Source organism: Cetorhinus maximus, chromosome 15 (assembly GCF_964194155.1).
Source record: "Cetorhinus maximus chromosome 15, sCetMax3.hap1.1, whole genome shotgun sequence".
Taxonomy (NCBI): domain Eukaryota; kingdom Metazoa; phylum Chordata; class Chondrichthyes; order Lamniformes; family Cetorhinidae; genus Cetorhinus; species Cetorhinus maximus.
In genome coordinates this window covers 75629219-75655162 of record NC_135893.1, presented here as the reverse complement: position 1 = coordinate 75655162, position 25944 = coordinate 75629219, and the positions used below count along the sequence as shown (strand labels likewise).

General features: G+C 43.5%; 1 protein-coding gene across 1 annotated transcript in view; it reads left to right on the top strand.

The window, feature by feature from the left end:
• LOC144690298 (uncharacterized) overlaps window positions 1-25944 on the top strand; it is a 72114-nt gene that overhangs the window by 13113 nt on the left and 33057 nt on the right. Inside the window, exon 5 of the mRNA XM_078557652.1 lies at window positions 10108-10233. Within this exon, the coding sequence (XP_078413778.1) occupies window positions 10108-10233 (126 nt within the window). The remainder of the gene's footprint in view (window positions 1-10107; window positions 10234-25944) is intronic.

The following is a 25944-nucleotide window of genomic DNA, read 5'->3' as shown; positions in this document are numbered from 1 at the left end:
ATCCAAGCATACCACACCTACAGGTTTCCTTTTATCTAGCTTACTAGTTACTTGCTCAAAGAACTCTGATAAATTAGTTAATCATGATTTCCCTTTCACAAAACCATGTTGACTCTGCCTCATCCCATCATGATTTTCTAAGTATCCTACAATAGCCTTCACAATAAAGGATTCTAACAATTCCCCTATGACAGATGTTAGGCCAACTGGCCTACAGTTTCCTGCTTTCTGTGTCCTCCTTTCTTGAATAAACATGTTACATTTGCTATTTTTCAGAATTTAAAGCATTTTGAAGGATTATAACCAATGCCTTTACTATTTCTGCAGCCATTTCTTATAGGACCCTAGGATGTAGACAATCAGGTCCTGGGGACCAGGACCAGCCTTTAGGTCTAATAGATTTCCCAGTACTTTTTCCCCAGTGATGGTGGTTGCTTTAGGTTTCTCCCTCCCATTCACCTCTTGATTTCCATATATCTTTGGGAAGTTTTCTAAGTCTTCCACAGTGAAGACAAACACAAAATACATGTTCAACACTTGTGCCATTTTCTTGTTTTTCATTGTTAATTCCCCAGACTCACTATCTAGAGAACCAACATTCACTTTTGTTACTCTTTTCCTATTTAAATACTTGTAGAAACTCCAACTATTTTTATATTTCTAGCTAGCTTTCCCTCATATTCTAACTTTTCCCTCTTTATTTGTTTTAGTCATTCTTTGCTGGTTCTTAAAATCTGTCCAACCCTCTGACCTACTGCTAAGTTTTGCAGAATTATACAGTGTTTCTTTCAATTTGATACTTTCCTTAACTTTCTCATTTAGCTAAGGATGATGCATTCTTCTCAGAGTCTTTCTTTCTCATTGGGATAAATCTTTGCTGTGAGTTATTAAATATCTCATTAAAAGTTTGCCACCTTTTAACCTAGTTTCCCAGTTCACGTAGCCAACTCTGCTTTTGTTCTCTTGTGATTATTATTCTGGTCATTTATTTAGGTTAAATAGCAGAAAAGAGAGCCCGCCAGGAGGAAAAAGCATCCGTCGATGCTATTCATCTGTGCCAGCTGTGGAAGGCCTCTACAGCCATACAGATGATGTTCAATAGAAGTGAAATACACCCGGGCTCAGTCCATTGTCTCCTGAGACAGACGGATACCAATAATATTTAGGTTTAAAACACTAGTCTCAGACCCACATAGCTCACCTTCAATCTGAAAGTGAAATTGTATCATGATATGATTGCTATCAAGTAGAGTCTCCTTTACTATGAAGTAATTGATTAATTCTGTCTCATTGCACATTACCAGGTCTAGAATAGCCTACTCTCTGGTTGGTGCTAGAACGTACTGCTCCAAGAAATTTTCCCGAATAAACTCTATGAGCTCATTTTCCAGGCTATCTTTGCCAATCTGATTTGCTCATTTTACATTAGATTAAAATCACCTATGATAATTGCAGTATCTTTCTTACGTGCCCCGTCTGTTTCTTTCTGTGTATTTTTCCTACGGTGTAACTAGGTCTATAAATTACTTCCACAAGTGAACTTATCTTTCCTATTTCTTATCTCTGCCCAAACTGATACCACATATTGCTCTTTCAAGCTAAGGTCATCTCTCACTTCTGTACAAATAACATCCTTAATTAACAGAGTTAACCGACCATCTCTTCCTAGCTTCTTGTCCTTTTGAATGTCAAATACCCTTCAATATTCTGGTCCCAGTCTTGGTCACCTTGTAACCATGCCCTTGTAATGTCTATCAGGTCATATATATTTATTTCTATGTGCTAACAATTCAACCATTTTGTTACGAATGATGTGTGCATTCAGGTACAGAACTTTTAACTTTGTCTTTTTATTATTTTGCAATCTATGGCCTTATCTCCAATGCACTGTTAGGTTTGTATGCTCTGTCCCTTCCTGCCACACTCTGGTTATCGTTACCAAAATTGCTACCCTATTATCTCAATGTTTCCCTTTGATTTACCACATCTCCCCTCACATGATCCTTTTCCCACACTATTTAGTTAGGTGGCACAGACAGGAAAGTGGAGTTAAGGCCTCAATCAGACCAGCCATGATCTTATCAAATGGCGGAGCTGGCTCAGTGGGCCAAATGGCCTACTCCTGCTCCTATTTTTTATGATCTTATGAGTTTAAATCAAAGTTTGCTGGTGCTAGCACCTCTAAGATCAGTCACAGGCTTACAATGGAAAGAGAATGGTACAGGGACTGTTGGTACTCGATGATTCTGAGCTACCCCCTCTGACCATGCTGCCTAACTCTGTGGCAGGTAGCTGAAGTGCTCCCACCTCTCTCCCTACAGTCAGTGAAATGATGTTGGTGTCACTGATAAGGTATTGGGCTAGATCACAACAGGAAATATGACCAATCAGCAATGCTGTTTTTAATTCCAGTTGTTAACGACTGAGCAGAACTGTGGCCTGGCTCAAGTTGGAAAGAGGTTATGTAGGAGTTTAAGAACATAAGAACATAAGAGATAGGAACAGGAGCAGACCATTCAGCCCCTTGAGCCTGCTGTGCCATTTAATAAGATCATGGACGATCTTCTTGTGTTTCGATCTCCACATTCCCATCTAACCTTGACAACCTTTGATTCCCTTGCCTAACAAAATCTATCTACCTCTGCCTTAAAAATATTCAATGAACCCACCTCTACCTTCTGAGGCAGAGAGTTCCAAAGTCGTACAATCTTCTGAGAGAAAATATTTCTCCTCATCTCTGCCCTAAAAGGGTGACCCCTAATTTTAAAACAGTGCCCCCTAGTTCTGGACTCACCCACAAGAGGAAACATCCTTTCAATGTCTACCTTGTCAAGGCCATTCAGGATCTTGTATACTTCAAGCAAATCACCCCTCATTCTTCTAAACTCCAGAGGAAACAAGCCCAGTCTGTCCAACCTTTCCTCACAAGACAACCCACTGTTATTCCAGGTGTCAATCTAGGAAACCTTCTTTGAACCGCCTCCAATGCATTTACATCCTTTCTTAAATGAGAGCAAAACTGCACACAGTATTCAAGGTGTGGTCTCACTAATGCCCTGTATAACTGAAGCATAACATCCTTAACTTTATGTTCAATCCCTCTTGTAATAAAGGATAGCATTCTATTAGCCTTCTTAATTACTTTCTGTACCTGCAACCTGCATTCTAACTTTTTGTGACTCATGGACTAGAACACCTAGATCCATCTGCACCTCAGAATTATGCAGACGTTCTCCATCTAAGTAATACTCTGCTTTTGTGTTCTTCCTACCAAAGCGAACGACTTCACATTTTCCCACATTAAACCCCATTTACCAGATCTTTGCCCACTCACTCAACCTATCTATATCTATCTGCAACCTCCTAATGTCCTCTTCACAATATACTTTCCTACTTATCTTTGTGTCATTTGCAAGTTTAGCTACCATGTCTTCACTCCCCTCATCTAAGTCATTGATGTAAATTGTAAAAAGTTGAGGCCCCAGTGCAGGCCCCTGTGGGACTCCACTCGTCACATCCTGCCAATCAGAAAAAGACCCATTTATACATGCTCTCTGCTTTCTGTCAACCAACCAATCTTCTATCCATGCTAATATGTTACCCCCTACACCATGCGCTTTTATTTTCCATAATAATCTTTGATGTGGCACCTTATCAAATGCCTTCTGGAAATCCAAGTACAGTATGTCTACAGGCACCCCTTTATCCACTGTGCATGTTATTCCTTCAAAAAACTCCAATAAATTGGTTAAACGTGATTTTCCTTTCACAAAACCATGCTGATTTTCCCTATTGCCTTGAGCTCTTCTAAGTGCCCAGCTATAACTTCCTTAATGATTGATTCTAATAACTTTCCCATGACAGACATCAAGCTAACTGGCCTATAGTTTCCTGTTTTCTGCCTCCCTCCCTTCTTGAATAGAGGGGTTATATTTGCTAATCTGATGGAACCTTTCCAGAATCTAGCGAATTTTGGAAAATTAACACCAGCACATCGACTACCTCATTAGCCACCTCTTTTAAGACCCTAGGATGTAGTCCATCCAGACCCGGAGACTTGCCAGCCTACAGCTCTGTCAATTTGCTCAGCACCATTTCCCTCGTGACTTCAATTTCACCAAGTTCCTTTCTCCTGTTCACCTCATGAATTTCAGCTATTACTGGAATGTTTTTGTATCCTCTATAGTGAACACAGGAGCAAAATATTTGTTCATTCCTTCCGCCACTTCCTTATTATCTACTATTAACTCACCATTGTCACTCTCCAACACTCACTTTACTTCTCTTTCCCTTTTTAAATACCTGTAGAAACTCTTGCTATCCGTTTTTACATTTCTAGCTAGCTTCCTCTCATACTTTAATTTCTTTCTCCTGATTAACCTTTTAGCCATTCTCTGCTATTCTTTATACTCTGTCCAATCATTTGTCCTGCCACTCATCTTTGTGAAGTTGTATACCTTTTCCTTAAGCTTGATGCTTTCCTTAACTTCTTTAGGTAACAACGGATGGTGGGTCCTCCCTTTAGAATTTTTCTTTATAGTAGGAATGTATTTATTCTGAATACTCTGAAATATCCCCTTAAATGTCTGCCACTGCTTCTCTTTTGATCTATCCTCTAGCCTAGTTTCCCAGTTCACTTCAGCTAGTTCAGCTTTCATCCCCACGTAGTTGCCCTTATTTAAGTTTAAGATACTAGTCTTAGACCCACTCTTCTCCCTTTCAAACTGGATGTAAAATTCAATCATATTGTGGTCACTGCTACCTAGCGGTGCCTTTACTCTGAGGTAATTAATTAATCCTGTCACGTTACACAATACCAAGTCTAATATAATCTGCTCCCTGGTTGGTTCCAGAACATACTGCTCTAAGAAACTATCTCGAAAGTATTCTAAGAATTCCTCATCCAGGCTACTACTGCCAATCTGATTTTTCCAGTTTATGTGTAGATTAAGATCACCCATGATTATTGACGTCCCTTTATCACAAGCACACATATTTTCTCTTGAATACTTTATCCTACACTGTGGCTACTGTTAGGGGGCCTGCAGACCACTCCCACTAATGACTTCTTTCCCCTACTATTCCTCATCTCCACTCAAACCGATTCTACATCCTGATCTCCTGAACCAAGGTCATCTCTGACTATTGCACCAATGCTCTCTTTGATTAACAGTGCTACCCCTCCACCTTTACCTATTCTTCTTGAATGTACCCCTCAATATTAAGGACTCAATCTTTGTCATCATGCAGACATGTCTCTGTAATTGCTATCAGATCATATTTATTTACTTCAATGTGGACCATCAATTCATTTACTTTGTTATGAATGCCAAGTGCATTCAGATAGAGAGATTTCAGTTTTGTCTTTTTGTTACCTTTGTAACATCTGGTCTTGACTGATGATGTATTCTTAGGTTTTCTCTCTCTGTCCCTCCCTGCCATTCTCTGACCCTCATTTCTCATATTATTATTTTACTCTCCTGTCTTGACTCTATACCTTGAATTGCTACCTCCACCCAAATTTGATCCCTCACCTCTCTTGTTTAGTTTAAAGCCCTCCCTACTTCCCTAGTTATGCGATTTGCGAGGACACTCATCCCACTGCAGTTCAGGTGTAAACCGTCCTGATGATACAGCCCCCACTTTCCCTGGTACTGATACCAGTGCCCCACAAACCAGAACGCACTTCTCCCACACCAGTCTTTGAGCCACGCATTTGTCTCTCTAATCTTATTTTGCCCATCACCAATTTGCACGTGGCTCAGGTAATAATCCAGAGATTATTACCTTTGAGGTTCTGCTTCTTAATTTGGTACCTAGCTCCTCATACTGACTATGCAGAACCTCTTTCCTAGCTCTACCTAAGTCATTGGTATCTACTTGGACCACAACAACTGGATCTTCCCCCTCCCACTGCAAGTTCCTCTCCAGCCCTGAGCAGATAGCCTGAACCCTGACACTGGGCAGGCAATGCAGCCGTCTGGACTCTTGCTCTTTGCTGCAGAGAACAGTGTCAATCCCCCTCGCTGTACTATCCCCTACTACCACTACATTCCTTTTTGCTCCCCCTGCTTGAATGTCTTCCTGTACCCCAGTGCCATGGCCAGCCAGCTTATCCACCTTGAAGACTTCACTTTCATCCACACAGGTTGTGAGCACCTCAAACCTGTTTGACAATTGCAAAGCCTGAGACTCCTCCCCTAGTGTCTGCTCGGTCCCATTACCTGCCTCACTGACAGTCACATCCTCCTGTCCCTCACTGCTGACCAAAGCAGATGACCCTCTTCTAAGAGGTGTGACTGTCTTCTGGAACAAAGTATCCAGATATTTCTCCCCCTCCCTTATGTTGTGCAGTGTCTACATTTCAGCTTCCAGATCAATAATCCTGATCCGGAATTCCTCAAGCTGCTTACACTTCCTGCAGATGTGTTTGTCATGGATCACCTAGACGTCCAAAAGTTCCCAAATCCCACAGCTACAACATAACACCTGTCCCGCCATTCTAATTTATGTTATTTAGTTAATTTACTTTAATTACTTTCTTCCTATGTAAGCTACAATTCACTGTGTTTATTGAATGCTAGTACCACTGACAGCTAAAGGTTATATGCTTCTTAACGACAAAGGTATGTGTTTTAGATGTTTGTTTAAATTATTTTATTTTTATTGCTTTTTTATCTTTATTGTTTTATTTTAATTTTAAAGTTTTCAGATTTTGGTTTATTATTTTAAAGTTTTAGTTCTTTTTATTTATAGATCTACCTGAACTCGCCTGTCCTAAGCTGGTTTCTCACACACTGTCCCTTAGACTGAGCACTTACCGGCCAATCAATTTACTAGCTTCATGTGACATCACAGTTGCTTTATTCTCCTTTTTCCTGGACTGCAGCTTCCCAGCAGCTGAAACAGTGAAACAATGAAATAGTTCCACTCCTCATTCAAACTTCCGGTCTGTATTAATAGGCGCTCCTCAGCTCCGCTCCTCGCTCGAATCCCTAGTCTGTATTTATATGTGGTCCTCAGCTCCACTCCTTGCTCGAATCCCCAGTCTGTATTAATAGGCGCTCCTCAGCTCCACTCCTCGCTCGAATCCCCAGTCTGTATTTATATGTGGTCCTCAGCTCCACTCCTTGCTCGAATCCCCAGTCTGTATTAATAGGCGCTCCTCAGCTCCACTCCTTGCTCGAATCCCCAGTCTGTATTAACAGGCGCTCCTCAGCGCCGTTCCTCAGTTGAATCCCTAGTCTGTATTAATAGGCGTTCCTCAGCTCCGTTCCTCAGTTGAATCCCTAGTCTGTATTAATAGGTGCTCCTCAGCTCCGTTCCTCAGTTGAATCCCTAGTCTGTATTAATAGGCGCTCCTCAGCTCCCGACTGTCTTCAGCAGCTCAGCTCTGCCCTGACTCCCAGCAAAGAGTTGGAGTTGGGAGTGTGAGAGCAAACATGTTTGGGTGACTTCTGGGACTGGCTCTGATTGATGCCACTTACACTTTGGCATTCTGCTGCATGCATCAACCACCCTGGATATAACCATAGGATTTTTGTGATTACTCATGTTGGCAGATGTGTACCAGTCCAACAATTAAATGACAGTGTGCAGCGTTAAATGCATTAACACCATTTCATCAAATTTCTTTGCTATATAATACAAGTGCTGACCAGTTTTCAACAAATGACTTAACATTCTTAATAAAATAGTGAGCACAGGAGTTTCATATGCTCATTGTTAATATTGTTCATCACAATTTGAATCTCATAGTAAAATAGCATGATCCTGAGCTTCCTGTTCCTTAATTCTCCACCTTGCTGCCACTCTGACCTGACTGTCCTTGGCCTGCTACAGTGTTCAAATGAAGCTCAACACAAGCTCAATGAACACCACCTTATCTTTCATTCTGGCACTCTGAAGCCTTCTGGATTCAATTTGGAGTTCAACAACTTTCGATCATAACCTCCATCTTGTTCTATGTGATTTTTCTGCTGTTTTTTTTTTGCTGCCTTGCTCCTTTCTTTATCCCTTCATTTTGCATTCAGATGGCTGCGATATAGCCATTCATGCCTCATCCAAACACCCTTTGTTTTTTAAACTCTACCTATTACCACTCTCTTTGGCTTTTGCATCCTGCTCTCCACACTTAACCTTCCCCTTTGTTCTCCCTGTGCCCCCCAACACCACCCCCCTCCTCGCTTTCTACTGGCTTAAAAGCTCTTCTATTTCTATCTTCCTTCTGTTCTGATGAAAGGTCGTTGACCTGAAACATTAACCCTATTTCTCTTTCCACAGATCAGACTCATCTGCTAAGTATTTCCAGCATTTTTGTTTTCATATTGAATCTAATAGTATCTGTGTTATGGGGGAAGGGTTGTTGACACAAGGTTAGACAAAGAGCAACTTTAATCAAAACATGCTTTAAATACAGTTCTAAGGTCCATCATCTCCTGTAGTGATCAGCCCGCAATGCACCACCATAAAAACTACCTTGTGCATGCATTGCTGCAGTCACTATATATAGCTACATAATCAGATGCCTTCTATTTAGTACTTCTGGCAAAATATAAGTGCATTCTGAAACAGAACAAATCTTCAGGAATATAGTCCTGATGTCACTGATATAGTGACAAGAGGAACTCGTATCTCTTTGCGGTTTCTATGGCAACCTAGTATTGAATCAGGGATGACGACTCAATAAAGTTCCTCAAAAGAGACTGTCAGCAAAAGTCGTAGCTTATGGAATTGAAGGCAAATTATTGGTCTGGTTAGGAAGTTGGCAGAGCAGTAAGAGACAACGAGTAGGGAGAATGGGCGCATACTCTAATTGTCAGAATATGGTGTCCCTCAAGGATCTGTGTTGGAGCCCGAACTGTTCACCGTTTTTTGCAATGACTTAGATCATGGGATAGAATGTCACATACCCAAGTTTGTTGATGACACAAAGAAAGGTGGCTTTGTAAGCAGTGTATATGGATGCATAACATTTCAAAGAATGCTGATAGATTAAGAGAATGGACAAAACTGTGCAAATGTAAGGTCCTTTGGACCTAAAAAGGATAGTACAGAGTATTTTCTAAATGATGAAAGGCTGGAAACAGTGGAGGCCCAAAAGAGACTCGAGAGTCCGGGTACACAGATCATTAAAATGCTATGGACATGTACAGAAAATAATCGAAAAGACCAATGTAATGCTGGCCTTTATATCGCAAGGACTAGAATACAAGTGGGTAGAAGTAATGCTTCAAAATACAAAACTCAGGTTAGGCCATACCTGAAGTGTTGTGAACAATTCTGAACATCACACTTTAGGAAGCATATATTGGCCTCGGAGAGAGTGCAGTGTAGATTTAAGAACATAAAAAATAGAAGCAGGAGTAGGACTTCTGGTCCCTTAAGCCTGCTCTGCTATTCAATAAGATCACGGCTGATTTGAACACATAAAAACATTAGAGAAAAAACATAATAGAAAAGCAGGATTACGAGAATGATAAACTGGACTCCAAAGATTAATTGCAATGAGGAATTACACAAATTAGTGTTATATTCCCTGGTTCAATGAAAGGTCACATAACTAAAACAGACCTCTCTCTACTGACCCTGCCTGACCGGCTGAGTCCTTCAAGCATTTTTTGTTTTTATTTCAGATTTCCAGTATCTGCACTATTTTTCTTTTCTATTCCCTTGAATTTAAAAGGTTAAAGGATGATTTGATCTAAGTTTTCAAAATATTTAAGGGGAATGGATAGGGTAAAATGTGCAAAATTGCTGGTTTGGGATTTTAGGACTAAAGGGCTTGCGAGCCTAAAAGTTAGAGAGGGGCCTTCCCAGAGTGAGGAAATACTTCTCCATGCAAAGGGTGATAGAAGGTTTGGAACTCTCTACTGCAAACAGTGTTTGTTAATTCTAAACCTGAGATTGTTAAGATTTTTGTTAACCAAAAGTATTAAGGGGTTGGGCAAAGACAGTGTATGGACTTAAGTCACAGATCAGCCATTTTGGTACAGGCTTGAGGCCTACTCCTGTTGTTCCTAATATATATTTAAAATGAATTGAGAAATGATTGTGATCTTAGTAAGTATTCAGCATATGTATTGTTTCTCCTCTTATTATTATCAGTATCAACGTGATAGATTCTACAAATGCTTACTCACTGCTTTTGACAAACAAGACTGACATTCAAGGGCTTCCTGAAACCACTCGTAGACTCCTCGCCGCTAACGCAGTAGCTGGGGCAAACCAAAGGTAGGTCACAAAATCGTACCAAACATACAGCCTCGTTTGGATGCAGCAAACAACCAGTCCTGGATTTTAAAAAAACACAGATTCCAAATCCCATCCTTAGAAACATTGTGGAAATGTAACATTTCTGAGCTCTGCAATAATAAAAATGATTCCCTGAAAGTGGTTCAGATCAGAAGCACCTAACGTTTCCACATCAGCTTTTCACCAACAGATAGCAGTGGTATTGCCACTATTAAAGGAAGGTGGTGGCATAGTGTTTGAAAAATCCTGCTTCAGACATCCTGAAATAGGCTTCATAGCCTTGAATATATTAACCGCAAATCTTTATTAACAACTCATAACTATATACAGTAGAGGGTACAGGTAGGGAGCTGACTCCCTCCTAGGTCTTTACACATCTCTGGACTGACCCTGGCTCTTGGTTATGTGCCTTCTTACATCAGTGTGGGCGGTACTGTACTCAGTCCCACATTAACCCTGTATGTACCAGACCCTAATAATACAGTGGTAATGTCACCAGACTAGTAATCCAGAGGCCCAGGCTAATGCTCTGGGGATACAGGTCCAAATTCCATCACAGCAGCTAGTAGATTGAAATGAAACACTTAATTACATTTCCACAATAATTGATAAGTTGAATCAACAAAATTTTGTAATCTCAGTAATGGTGACCATGAAATTATCACTGATTGTTGTAAAAATCTATCTGGTTCAGTAATGTAGAATATGGTCTGGCCTACATGTGATTCCAGACCCACAGCAATGTGGCTGACTCTTCACTGTCCTCTGAAATGACCTAGCAAGCCACTCAGTTATACCAAACCACTACAGAAAAGTTGAACCAGATAGACTGCAGCAGTTCAAGAAACTGGCTTACCACCACCTTCTCAAAGAAAATTAGGGATGGGCAACAAATACTAGTTTTGCATGCAATGCCCACATCCCATGAAAGCATTAAAAAAAACACAAGAATCAGTTGCGAAATAATGCCACTCTGCTTTTAAGCTTCCTCACATAATACACCAACCCAAATCTTTGTATATTAAACCAATCCAAACTCACTGCAGATTTCAGATTTTCATTAATTGTGGTACTGTAGAGGCAGTGATCCATTCAATGAAGAAACATAGCTTCATTGGGAATAAGGAACCATTGAGAAATTTGAAGTTCTAATTCTATTCTCCAGCATTTTATTTTTTACTTATAAAGTTCATCGAAATGTTTAACATTATTTCTGTTTTGAGGTGGTCCTTCTATCGTGGACTATAGGTATGGTACTTGGCAAGTAGACTGCAGACATACTCTGGTATCTGCTTAACACTTGTTTATTAGTACGACTTCTAAACAGGTTACAGAGTAGGCATGTTGCTTCTAGATATGGGATTCCAAACTTTCCCTCTTGAGAGTCTAACACATGACTGACTGATGTCAGTGGTACATCATCATCTATGTCATACATTAGCTTATCCCATCTCTTGGCCCTTTATACTACACCTCCCTCCAAGTCTACTCATTAGTCTTTACATTGCATTTCTGTAATTCCCTTTTTAAAACTACAGATTCTACCCAATTTCAACTCTTCCCCTCCCCAAGCTGCAGAATTCAATCTCCCTCAGTGTTCTCAACCCTGAGGGAAGACATCTTGAAGACACGAGGGCTTTTTTCTGCATCTGGTAGGACATCATCACCTGCATAATAGGACAACGCTTTATCAGATTAGCTGTCAGCATTGCTGGGAAGCAGAACTTAGGTTGCAGGATGACTGAAGGACAACAAAGACTTTTCAATGTAAGACTGATCCAAGGGAGAAGCCTGGAGAGCATCGACCTTTTGGAGCCTCTGGGACTAGAAGAGAAGAACTCAGGACACTCTGAGGAACTCGTTGCTCCCTCAAAGCACACAGGGAAGACCTTCAGAACAGGAATGATCTTCAGCTCTCGGGAAGATTGTCACAGCCATACCATCCACTGCTGTATCAAAGACGGAAAAGGCATTGAAGATCTGAGATTTCAATGAACTTAGGCAACAAAGGAAAAGAGTCCAACTTCCTGTAAGACTGTTAGGAAAAGAAGAGATGATTTCCCTATGATATTTCGGGAGGACCATCTGCTTTCTGGAGGCAGTGGTAAGAGAGCCACACTTCTCTCTGTATGAAGTTGCTGCACCATAGGCAATGGGAAGAATTGCTGAGAATATTGAGACCAGGCAGCCTAATTTTCTGTAATGAGATGAATTTCCTGTAGACAATAACTCGGGGACAAGGTTGCTGTCCAGGATTCTGCAGCTTCAGTAGTGCTGAAGGTTCTGTTGGAGCTTCTGTGCTGACCTCCGGGGGGAAGAAGACTTTCAGTTGGGACTGAAGTATGGGCGTCAACTGACTTTCACCCTGGTTTGTACCAGCTCTTCAGCAGTGTGATCCTGTATGGACTCTGACATGGACTCAGGCAAGACATCCTCTATGGAAGACTCTTCATGGACAACAGGAGATAGGCTCAGCAATACATTGGTAAGTTCAGTGGAATTAAGACTTGAATGCTGCTCAGGCACTAGAAACACAGCTCGGTCCTCTAAAAAGATAACAGTGACTTAATATGGTGCGTCTGTCAACTGCAAAGACAAGTCATCCTCTAGGACATTAACCTCCAAGAGATCACTCAATGCTGAAGGGATCTTTCCTCATCACTCTCTAGGAATACATAATTCAGGTTCAGCAGATCCCCATAGGGACAGTCTCTGTCTGCTGCAGTGATTTCTGGACCCACCACTTCTGGCTTAATTTCATGAAGAACTGAAAGATTCATAACTTCAATCTCCGCTCAGAGTATAGTGGAAGGTACCTCTGTGAAAGAAAGGAACTTGCAGTTGCTTGTATAATCTTCCTTAGCTACCGAAGGCTGATGTTCCACTGGTTCTAAATAAAATGTTAAAGATTGTTGTATGGAAGACAATGAGTTGTCCAAATGGTGGACATCATCTGATTTTTCTAAGATTCCTAGAAGCATGCCAACATCGCCACTCAATAAGGATGTGCGTTGATTGTTAAGAACATGGAGAGAATCAACAATCTGCCACACCTTGTAGCAGAGAGGAGCAATAATCCTGTCTTTAATTGGAAAGTCTGTGCTGCCTGGACCTTGTAATTTGATGTCTGATGGATGAATGGTCATTAGCTGAAGCCAGTCGAGATTATCAGCTAATGTGTTAACAGCAGCTCCAGTGTCAATTTTAAAGGTAATATGGAAGCCTTGAACATAGACTGTGACTTACCAATAGTCGGGACTAAGAATATCAACTTCTCCAAGGCACTCTGTAATTTTCTCTTTTTCTTGACTTTTCATTTCTTGGATGGGCTTTATTTCATAAATACTTTCTTGTCTTCAACTTCGATTAAAATTTTTGGATTTGCAGAAATGCTTGAAATGTCCAGTTTTGTTGGACTGGAAGCATTCTGCATCCCACACTGGGCAGTACTGGCATCTATGCTGCGTTTTCACGCCACAATGCAAGCATCACAAAATAGCTGCTGGTGTGGAGTTTCACACCTTTTTGATCAGTTGGGTGGGCTTTCTTATGGGTGAGTCTGCTGCCCATGGGCCTATCCAGTCAACAGAGTCATGTGAAGCCTCGGAGTCATGACGAATTATAGCCCAGTTAAAGTCTCTAAGCTTGGCCTGCCTCGCATACTGGGCCGCTTGGTCCAAATTAAGATCATCTTTAGTCTGCAGAAAGTCGGAGAGTTTTTCATCCTGAACACCTATGACCATGCGATCACGGATTAGCTTGACCCTCAGCGCCCCATATCAGCAAGAACTAGTTGGGCGATTATAGGTTGGTTAGAAATAATTCAATCAATTCTCCAGGTCGTTGTGACTGCTGATTAATTATTAATCGTTTGATTATTAAGTTTTGCTTTGGGCTAAAATAGGTGTTAAAGGCTTTAAGAATAGGCTCAAAGTCCACAATAGATTCTTGCACCCCCTGCCTTAGGGGGGACATCGTCTGCTACTGGATCTACTGCATAAAGAAAGGAACTAACTTGAAGCTTTTGCTGTTTCTCATGAAGGCCTGACACAGCTCTATACCAGAGAAAATGGCATTTCCATAACTCCCACTGCTGACCTCTCTGCAGCCCCTCAAGGCAGTCAAATGGGTGGGGTAGGGGCAGGGACTATTCGCCAGGAATGGTCATCATTACCTCTGTCCAGTGTGCCTCTTTCTTCTGTTGATTTGTTACAAGCTTCATTCCATGGTCCCTTCGATGACACTGATGTGTTTTTCACATTGATGTCTCCACTGCTGCCACCATGTTCTGAGATGGTTTTTCTATCTTGGAATCTAAGCGTACGATTTGGTTAGTAGACAGACTGAAGACATACTCTGGTATCTGCTTAACATTTGTTTATTAGCAATACACATCAAAGCAGATTACCGAGTAGGTTTGTTGCTCCTAGGCAGGGTGTTCCAACAACTCTCTCGGGAGTCCAACACATGACTGATTGATGTCAGTGGTACATCATCATCTATGTCATACATTTGCATATCCCATCTCTTTAACACCTTATACTACAATTTCCATAATTATTGAACTAGCTCAGAGAGCTGTAAGAATGCTTATATTTGTTGCAAATAAAGTCTATTTCATTTTCACTAAGTATTTTAATTGCACTGTGAAAAGTATATTTTTACGGTTTCTTGAAGAAAGCAGCACATTTGTTATCTTTAAAGGAGAAACAAATTACACAGTTCTGGTGCGCTTATTCTGTCTGACATTGGTCTGTCATTGAAGAGGAGAACTTGTAAGCTGATCACTAACCAGAGATTCTTGCTGTAAAGTACATGCACACAAGCACTAGACAGGGACCAAATTTATCTCGATTGTGATGCTCCTACAGTCAAATAGCCCATCATACTCCCATGAAGAATGGATAGCCAAGCAAGGTATTCAATGGTAAGCTGTGCCATAGAACTGTATCGCCGCAAGAGCCAGCACCAATAGGTGGGGAAGCAGGGGAGATAAGGTTATTGTTAATTTGGTTTCTTGTTCCTCCTCCAATCGTTTGCTTTTTTATATTCTTTAGCGAGATGTGGGTGTCGCTGGCTAGGCGAGCATTTATTGCCCATCCCTAATTACTCTTGAGAAGGTGGTGGTGAACTGCCTTCTTGAACCACTCCGGTGCATGGAGTGTAGGTACACCCACAGTGCTGTTAGGAGTGGAGTTCCAGAATTTTGACCCAGTGATAGTGAAGGAATGGCGATATATTTCCAAGCCAGGATGGTGTCTGGCTTGGAGGGGAACTTCCAGGTGGTGGTGTTCCCATGTGTCTGCTGCCCTTGTCCTTCTAGGTGGTAGAGGTCGCAAGTTTGGAAGGTGCTGTCTAAGGAGCCTCGGTAAGTTGCTGCAGTGCATCTTGTAGATGACACACACTGCTGCCACTGTGTGTCGGTTATGGAGGGAGTGAATGTTGGAGGTGATGGAAGGGGTACCAATCAAATAGGCTGCTTTATCCTGGATGGTGTCAAGCTTCTTGAGTGTTGTAGGAGCTGCACTCATCCAGGCAAATGGAGAGTATTCCATCACACTCCTGACTTGTGCCTTGTAGATGGTGGACAGGCTTTGGGGAGTCAGGAGGTGAGTTACTCGCTGCAGGATTCCTAGCCTCTGACCTGCTCTTGTAGCCACAGTATTTATTTGGCTAGTCCAGTTCAGTTTCTGGTCAATGGTAACCCCCAGGATGTTGATAGTGGGGGATTCATAGAGTCATAGAGTTACACAGTACAGAAACAGGCCTTTCGGCCCATCGTGTCCTTGCCAGCCATCAAGCACCTATCTATTCTAATCCCATTTTCCAGCACTTGGTCCATAGCCCTGTATGCTATGGCTTTTCAAGTGCTCATCTAAATACTTCTTAAATGTTGTGAGGGTTTCTGCCTCTACCACCCCCTCAGGCAGCGTGTTCCAGATTCGAACCACCCTCTGGGTGAAAAAAGTTTTCCTTAAATACCCTCTAAACCCTTAAATACCCTTACCTTAAATGTATGCCCCCTGTTTATTGACACCTCCGCTAAGGGGAAAAATTTCTTCCTATCTACCCTTCTATGCCCCTCATAATTTTGTATACCTATCAGTTCCACCCTTAGTCTTCTCTGCTCTAAGGAAAACAACCCTAGCCTATCCAGTCTCTCTTCATAGCTGAAATGCTCCAGCCCAGGCAACATCCTGGTGGATCTCCTCTGTACCCTCTCCAGTGCAATCACATCCTTCCTATAGTGTGGCAACCAGAAATGCACAAACTTTGGCCTAACTAGCATTTTATACAGCTCCAACATAATCTTCCTGCTCTTATATTCCATGCCTCGGCTAATAAAGGCAAGTATCCCATATGCCTTCTTAACCACTTTATCTGCCTGTGCTGCTGCCTTCAGGGATCTATGGACATGTACACCAAGGTCCCTCTGATCCCCTGTACTTCCTAGGGTCCTACCATTTATTGTGCATTCCCTTGTGTTAGTCCTCCCAAAAGGCATCAGCTCACACTTCTCAGGATTAAATTCCATTTGCCACTGCTCTGTCCATCTTACCAGCCAATCTGTATCGTCCTGTAATCTAAGGCTTTCCTCCTCACTGTTTATGACACCACCAATTATCATGTCATCTGCAAACTTACTGGTCATATCTCTTATATTCATGTCTAAATCACTAATGTACATTACAAACAGCAAGGGTCCCAGCACCGATCCCTGCGGCACACCACTCGTCACAGGCTTCCAATCACAAAAACAACCTTCGACCATCATCCTCTGCCTCCTGCCACTAAGTCAATTTTGGATCTACTTTGCCAAATTGTCCTGGATCCCATGGGCTCTTACTTTCTTGACCGTTCTCCCATGTGGGACCTTGTCAAAAGCCTTACTGAAGTCCATGTAGACTACATCAACTACACTACCCTCATCTACACAACTAGTCACCTCCTCGAAAAATTCAAATTTGTTAGACATGATCTCCCCACAACAAAGCCATGCTCATCATCCCTGATTAATCCCTGCCTCCCCAAGTGGAGATTAATCCAGTCCCTCAGAATTTTTTCTAATAGTTTCTTGACCACTGATGTTAGGCTCACTGGCCTGTAATTACCTGGTTTATCCCTACTGCACTTCTTGAATAACGGTACCACATTCGCTGTCCTCCAGTCCTCTGGCACCTCTCCTGTGGCCAGAGAGGATTTGAAAATTAGTGTCAGAGCCCCTGCAATCTCCTCCCTTGCCTCACACAGCAGCCTGGGGTACATTGCATCTGAGCCTGGAGATTTATCCACTTTTAAGCCTGCTAAAACCGCTAATACCTCCTCTCTTTCAATGCTAATTTGTTCAAGTATACAGACCCCTTCCCGATTTCTACACCTGCATCGTCCTTCTCCATGGTGAACACAAATGAAAAACAATCATTTAAAACCTGACCTACATCCTCCAGCTCCACGCACAGATTGTCACTTTGGTCCCTAATGGGTCCTACTCTTTTCCTGGTTATCCTCTTGCCCTTAATATATTTATAAAATGCCTTGGGATTCTCCTTTATCTTGCCCGGCAGTGTCTTTTCACGCCCCCACTTCGCTCTCTTAATTACTTTTTAAAGTACCCCCTATACTTCCTATACTCCTTCAGGGCTTCTGCTGTTTTCAGCCCTCTGTACCTGCCACAAGCCTCCTTTTTATCCTCATTCAATCCTCTATATCCCTTGACATCCAGGGCTCCTTGGACTTGTTTCACCTTTACAGGAACATGTTGGCCCTGAATTCTCACTATTTCCTTTTTGAATGACTCCCACTGGTCTGATGTAGACTTTCCTACAAGTAGCTGCTTCCAATCAACTTTGGCCAGAACCTGTCTTATCATATTGAAATTGGCCTCCCCCCAATTCAGGACCTTTATTTCCGGTCCATCTTTGTCCTTTTCTATAACTACCTTAAATCTTACAGAGTTATGGTCACTATCCCAGGAATACTCCCCCACTGACACTTCTACCACTTAATCGGCTTCGTTCCCTAAGATTAAGTCCCCTTCTCTTGTAGGACTTTCTACATGCTGGCTCAAAAAGCTCTCCTGGATGCACTTTAAGAATTCCACCCCCTCTAAGCCTTTCACACTAAGACTATCCCAGTTAATATTGGGGAAGTTGAAATCCCCTACTATTATTACCATGTTATTTTTACACTTCTCAGATTTGCCTACATATCTACTACTCTATCTCCCCCTGACTGTTTGGAGGCCTATAGTATGCTCCCAGCAGAATGATTGCCCCCTTTTTGTTTTTAAATTCTACCCATATGGCCTCATTTGAGGAATTTTCTAAGATACCATCTCGCCTTATTGCAGTAATTGACTCCTTGATCAATGGTGCAATGCCAGCTCCTCTTTTACACGTCACCCCTGTCACACTTGAAGATTCTATACCCTGGAATATTGAGCTGCCAGTCCTGCCCTTCCCTCAACCATGTCTCTATGATAGCAACAATATCATATTCAGATGTGTTAATCAACACCCTCAATTCATCTGCCTTACTTGTAGGACTCCTTGCGTTAAAATAGATGCAATCCAGCTTTGCATTATTCCCATGTGCCTTAACAGGTCTATATTTGCTCTATCTTCCAGACTGACCTAGTTTCTTTTCTATAGTTGGCTGTGCATCACTCCCTACTGTACCTCCACTCTGTATCCCACCCTCTTGCTGAATTAGTTTAAACCCCCCACGCCCCAAAAGCACTAGCAAGGATGTTAGCCCCATTCCGGTTTAGGTGCAACTCGTCTGACTTGTACAGACCCCATCTTCGCCAGAAACAGACCCAGTGATCCAAGAAACTAAAGCTCTCCCTCCTGCACCATCTCTTCAGCCACGCATTCATCCTCTCTATCATCCTATTCCTATACTCATTAACACATAGCACAGGGAGTAATCCAGAGATTACAACCGTTGAGGTCTTGCTTTTTAATCTGCTACCTAGCTCCCTAAATTCTTGTTGCAGGTCCTCATTCCTCTTTCTACCAATGTGGTTGTACACATTGTGGTTGGTACCAATGTGAACCACGACCTCTGACTGTTCGCCCTCCCCCTTCAGAATGCCCTGCAGCCGTTCTGTGAAATCCTTGACCCTGGCCCCAGGGAGGCAACACACCATCCTGGAGTCACGTCTATGGTCTCAGAAGCACCTGTCTGCACCCCTCACTATTGAGTTTCCTACCACTATTGCTCTTAAGATGTGGAGTGACCACATCTAAAAACGTGCTATCCGTGGATACATCGCTGTGTCTCAAGCTGACACTCAAGCTCCGAAACCCCTCCTCAAGCCGGTTAAGCCGGTGGCACTTCCTGCATATGTGGTCATCCGGACTGCAAGGAATGTCTAAGAATTCCCACATGCTGCAGGCATGTACAACACATGGGACTGAGCTCCCTTGCCATTCCTTTTCTTTGTTTTTAATTAAAAGATTATTTCCTTAAATTTAAGTCAAGTAGAAAACTATTTAGTTTTTCTTAAAAGAAACAAATGCTAATGATTACCTTCTGTAATGTCGCTTAAAGTGGAAAAAAAACAACTTACCCACTACCTACCAATCAGCTCTCTCCCTTGTCCTGACATCACTCGTTTCAAATTCCAGCGCAACTGAGTGTCTGGGCGACAACCGGCTCCATCACGGGTAAACTCCTGCTCTTTATACAGCCACACCACTCCCACTCTGCTCCATCACAGGTAAACTCCCGCTCTTTATACAGCCGCTCCACTCCCACTCTGCTCCATCACAGGTAAACTCCTGCTCTTTATACAGCCGCTCCACTCCCACTCTGCTCCATCACAGGTAAACTCCCGCTCTTTATACAGCCGCTCCACTCCCACTCTGCTCCATCACAGGTAAACTCCTGCTCTTTATACAGCCACTCCACTCCCACTCTGCTCCATCACAGGTAAACTCCCGCTCTTTATACAGCCGCTCCACTCCCACTCTGCTCCATCACGGGTAAACTCCTGCTCTTTATACAGCCGCTCCACTCCCACTCTGCTCCATCATGGGTAAACTCCTGCTCTTTATACAGCCGCTCCACTCCCACTCTGCTCCATCACGGGTAAACTCCGGCTCTTTATACAGCCGCTCCACTCCCACTCTGCTCCATCACAGGTAAACTCCTGCCCTTTATACAGCCGCTCCACTCCCACTCTGCTCCATCACAGGTAAACTCCTGCTCTTTATACAGCCGCTCCACTCCCACTCTGCTCCATCACAGGTAAACTCCTGCCCTTTATACAGCCGCTCCGCTCCCACTCTGCTCCATCACAGGTAAACTCCTGCTCTTTATACAGCCGCTCCACTCCCACTCTGCTCCATCACAGGTAAACTCCTGCTCTTTATACAGCCGCTCCACTCCCACTCTGCTCCATCACAGGTAAACTCCTACTCTTTATACAGCCGCTCCACTCCCACTCTGCTCCATCACGGGTAAACTCCGGCTCTTTATACAGCCGCTCCACTCCCACTCTGCTCCATCACAGGTAAACTCCTGCCCTTTATACAGCCGCTCCACTCCCACTCTGCTCCATCACAGGTAAACTCCTGCTCTTTATACAGCCGCTCCACTCCCACTCTGCTCCATCACAGGTAAACTCCTGCTCTTTATACAGCCGCTCCGCTCCCACTCTGCTCCATCACAGGTAAACTCCTGCTCTTTATACAGCCGCTCCGCTCCCACTCTGCTCCATCAAAGGTAAACTCCTGCTCTTTATACAGCCGCCCCACTCCCACTCTGCTCCATCACAGGTAAACTCCTGCCCTTTATACAGCCGCTCCACTCCCACTCTGCTCCATCACAGGTAAACTCCCGCTCTTTATACAGCCGCTCCACTCCCACTCTGCTCCATCACAGGTAAACTCCTGCTCTTTATACAGCCGTTCCACTCCCACTCTGCTCCATCACAGGTAAACTCCTGCTCTTTATACAGCCGCTCCACTCCCACTCTGCTCCATCACAGGTAAACTCCTGCCCTTTATACAGCCGCTCCACTTCCACTCTGCTCCATCACAGGTAAACTCCTGCCCTTTATACAGCCGCTCCACTCCCACTCTGCTCCATTACAGGTAAACTCCCGCTCTTTATACAGCCGCTCCACTCCCACTCTGCTCCATCACGGGTAAACTCCTGCTCTTTATACAGCCGCTCCATTCCCACTCTGCTCCATCACGGGTAAACTCCCGCTCTTTATACAGCCGCTCCACTCCCACTCTGCTCCATCACAGGTAAACTCCTGCTCTTTATACAGCCGCTCCACTCCCACTCTTCTCCATCACAGCTAAACTCCGGCTCTTTATACAGCCGCTCCACTCCCACTCTGCTCCATCACAGGTAAACTCCCGCTGTTTATACAGCCGCTCCACTCCCACTCTGCTCCATCACAGGTAAACTCCCGCTCTTTATACAGCCGCTCCACTCCCACTCTGCTCCATCACAGGTAAACTCCTGCTCTTTATACAGCCGTTCCACTCCCACTCTGCTCCATCACAGGTAAACTCTTGCTCTTTATACAGCCGCTCCACTCCCACTCTGCTCCATCACAGGTAAACTCCTGCTCTTTATACAGCCACTCCGCTCTGCTCCGTTCTTTATACAGCTGCTCCGCTCTCGCTCTTTTTTGTTGTTTTACCGTTGTTATTTATTTAATTTCTCCCTATCCTTAAGTTACTAATTTAATAATAATCAACAAGTGATAGTTACTCAGCTGCTAAGTTAAATCTAAAACAAAAGTAAAAGCTGAAATACTCACCAGCCAATCACCTGCCTGCTCTCCTGTGATGTGGCTCTTTGTTTTTCAGTGTTGGATTGAGTTGCTGTTCGGGGGCCCCTGTCTCTCTCCCCTATTCTTTATTCATTCTTTCTCTGCGCTCTTTTCACCCAGGGCCACTCTCGCTCCTGCTGCTGATTCAGCGATGGTAATGCCTTTGAATGTCATGGGGAGATGATTGGATTCTCTCTTGTTGGAGATGGCCATTGCCTGGCACTTGTGTGACATGACTGTTACTTGCCACTTGTCAGCCCAAGCCTGGATATTGTCCAGGTCTTGCTGCATTTGAACATAGACTGCTTCAGTATCTGAGGATTCACGATTGGTGCTGGACATTGTACAATCATCAGCGAACATCCCCACTCCTGACCTTCTGATGGAGGGAAGGTCATTGATGAAACAGCTGAAGATGGTTGGGTCCAGGACACTACCCTGAGGAACTCCTGCAGTGATATCCTGGAACTGAGATAATTGACCTCCAACACTCACAACCATCTTCCTTTGTGCTAGGTCTGACTCCAACCAGCAGAGAGTTTTCTCCCTGATTCCTATTGACTCCAGTTTAGCTCGGGCTCCTGGGTGCCACATTTGGTCAAATGCTGCCTTGATGTCAATGGCAGTCACTCTCACCTCACCTTGGGAGTTCAGCTGGTTTGTCCGTGTTTGAACTAAGTCCATAATGACATCAGGAGCTGAGTGTGCCTGGTGGAACCCAAGCTGAGCATCAGCGAGCAGGTTGTTTCTGAGTAAGTGCTGCTTGATAGCACTGTTGATGACCCCTCCCATCAGTCTGTTGATGTTCGAGAGTAGACTGATGTGGCGGTAATTGGCCAGGTTGGATTTGTCCTGCTTTTTGTGTACAGAACATACCTTGGAAATTTTCCACATTGCCGGGTAGATGCCAGTGTTGTAGCTGTACTGGAGCAGCTTGGCTAAGGGTGCAGCTAGTTCTGGAGCACAAGTCTTCAGTACTATTGCTGGAACATTGTCAGGGCCCATAGCCTTTGCATTATCCAGTGCCATCACCTGTTTCTTGTTATCACGTGGAGTGAATCGAATTGGTTGAATATTGGCATCTGTGATGTTGGGGACCTCCGGAGGAGGCCGAGATTAATCATCCACTCGGCACTTCTGGTTGAAGATGGTTGCAAATGCTTCAGCCTTGTCTTTTGCACTGATGTACAGGGCTTCCCCATCATTGAGGATGGGGAGATTTCTGGATTCCCCTCCTCCGATGAGTTATTTAATTGTCCACCACCATTTATGACTGGATGTGGCAGAACTGCAGAGCTTAGATCTGACCCATTGGCTGTGGGGTCGCTTAGCTCTGTCTATCACTTGCTATTTTCGCTGTTTGACATGCAATAGTTCTGTGTTATAGCTTCACCAGGTTGACACCTCACTTTTAGGTATGCCTGGTGCTGCTCCTGGTATGCCCTCCTGCACGCTTCATTGAACCAGGGTTGATCCCCCAGTTTGATAGTAATGGCAGAATAGGGGATATGCCGGGCCATGAGGTTACAGATTGTGGTTGTATCGAATTCTGACCCACAGTACTTCATGGAAGCCCAGTTTTGGGTTGCTAGATCTATTCGAAATCTATCAGTCTAGCAGCTTTGTCCTTTAGGACTCGGCCAACATGGTTGGTTGGTTGGTAGTGGTGCTACTGAGCCACCCCTGGTGATGGGTATTGAATGATGGACATTCTGCGCCCTAGCCACCCTCAGTACGTTGTCGAAGTCGTGTTGAACACAGGGAACTACTGATTCATCAGCTGACAGGTGGTGGCGGGGCCGGGGGGGGGGTGGGGGGGGGGTGGGTTGCGGTTCATGGTGGGGGGCACAGTAGGTGGTAATCAGCAGGAGGTTTCCTTACTCATGTTTCACCTGAAGGTATGATTCCATGAGTGTGACTATGTCTGGCTGCTGCTTGACTAGCCTGTGAGACAGCTCTCCCAATATTGGCACTAGCCCCCAGATTTTAGTAAGGAGGAGTTTTTCAGGTAGACAGGGCTGAGTTTGCTGTTGTGCCTAGGTCAATACCAATTGGTCCATCCGGTTTCATTCCTTTTGTAGGCTTTCTAGCAGTTTGATACCACTGAGTGGCTCACTAGGCCATTTCAAATTCAACCCCACATAGCTGTGGGCCTGGAGTCACGTGTAGATCAGACCAGGTAAACAGCAGATTTCCTTCCCTAAAGGGCATTAGTGAAAGAAAAGAGTTTTTAAACAATCAACAATGGTTTCATGGTCACTATTACTAAGACTAGCTTTTTAAATTCCAGATTTATTAACTGAATTTAAATTCCATCAGCTACCATGGTGGGATTTGAACCTGTGTGCCCAGAGCCATTAGCCTGGGCCTCTGTATTACTATTCCAGTGACATTACCACTACGCCACCAACTTCCCCTTTTGCCCCCCTAAAGTTTCTGTCATTTCCTAATGAAGTTGATTATTTTTATTCAGTGCCCGCTTTACTGCTTTAGCACAGATATTTAATCCCTATAAACAATAGAACTTAGTTCTGATGAATCGACCTAAAATGTTGACTCTGTGCCTCTCCACAGATTCTGCCTGACCTGCTGAGTATTTCCATCATTTTCTGTTTTTATTTCAGATATCCAGCATCCACAGTATTATGTTTTTTTAATTATTAAATTACAGAGCTTTCTTGCTCTTGAACCATGGGTAAAGCTGGTTAGTTGATGACCTCTTTTCAGTAATTTAATGGGTCCATCGGGTATTTGAAGAATGTTTTCCTGGTTTGTGAGCAACATAACAGCATGAACTTCGACCTTCAGCTGCCTGGGCCCTATATTCTGTAATTCCCTTCCTGACCCTCTGTTCCTCACCTCTCTCTCCTCCTTTAAGCCTCATCGTAAAAACTACATCTTTGGCCAAACTTTTGGGCATCTGGCCTAAGGTCGCCTTATGTGGATTGGGGTAAGAGTTTGATAATGCTTCTGTGATAGCTTTGGGATGGTTTCCTACATCAAAGGTGCTACATGAATGCAACTTGTTGCTTTCAAATAAATCAATGGCAGCATCTGTAAGATAATAATTAAGACTTCAAAGTGTTAAAATGGAAACCATTGTGAATTTCTTTTGTTGAGAACTCCAAAAACACTGCTGAAGTCACACCTTTCGTTTCAGGTATGGAATTGCATCACCTGTTTGAGTGCGCCCTTTATAAAAAGGATACAGAGGCACTGGAAGAAGATTCACAAGGATAATACCAGAAATGTGTGGGAATGCATATCAGGAAAGGATTGACAGACTGGGGCTCTTTTCTCTTGAAAAAGAGGCTGAGGGGTCACCTAATCAAAATCTTTGAAATTATGAAAGGCTTTGCTTGAGTGGATACAGAGAGAGGGCAGAATTTTCTGCCTGTCGGGTGGGCGGGCCCGACCCAATCTCCAGCGGGCGGGAAGCCGATCCCCGCCGGAGAAACGGGCCCCGCCGCCATTTTATGTGGGCGGGCCAATTAAGGTCTGCCCAGCGTGACGTCCGGCGGGAAGTGCTATGCTATGGGAGGGGATTCCCCAAAAGCAAGAGTGCGCTCTTTTGCACATGCACACGATAGAGCGCACATCTCCCTGAGGCTAAGTGCTGCCTCAGGGAGATCGCTGACACTTTTAAAAAGATTAAAAATAGAAAGAAAAAAATCCTTAACATGTTTGCTTTGATTGGCATCTTTGTGAGGATGTAGTGAGTTATTCTCATGTGACAATGTCACACGAGATGGGAAATGTTCATAAATTACTGTAAAACTTTATTATACCGTTTAAAACCCTGCATCAAACCTCATCCCGCTGGTGGATGAGGTTTCATGTTTTCTCTATTTGCCACCGGAGCTCCTGGCCTGCCCACCAACCTTAAGGTTGGA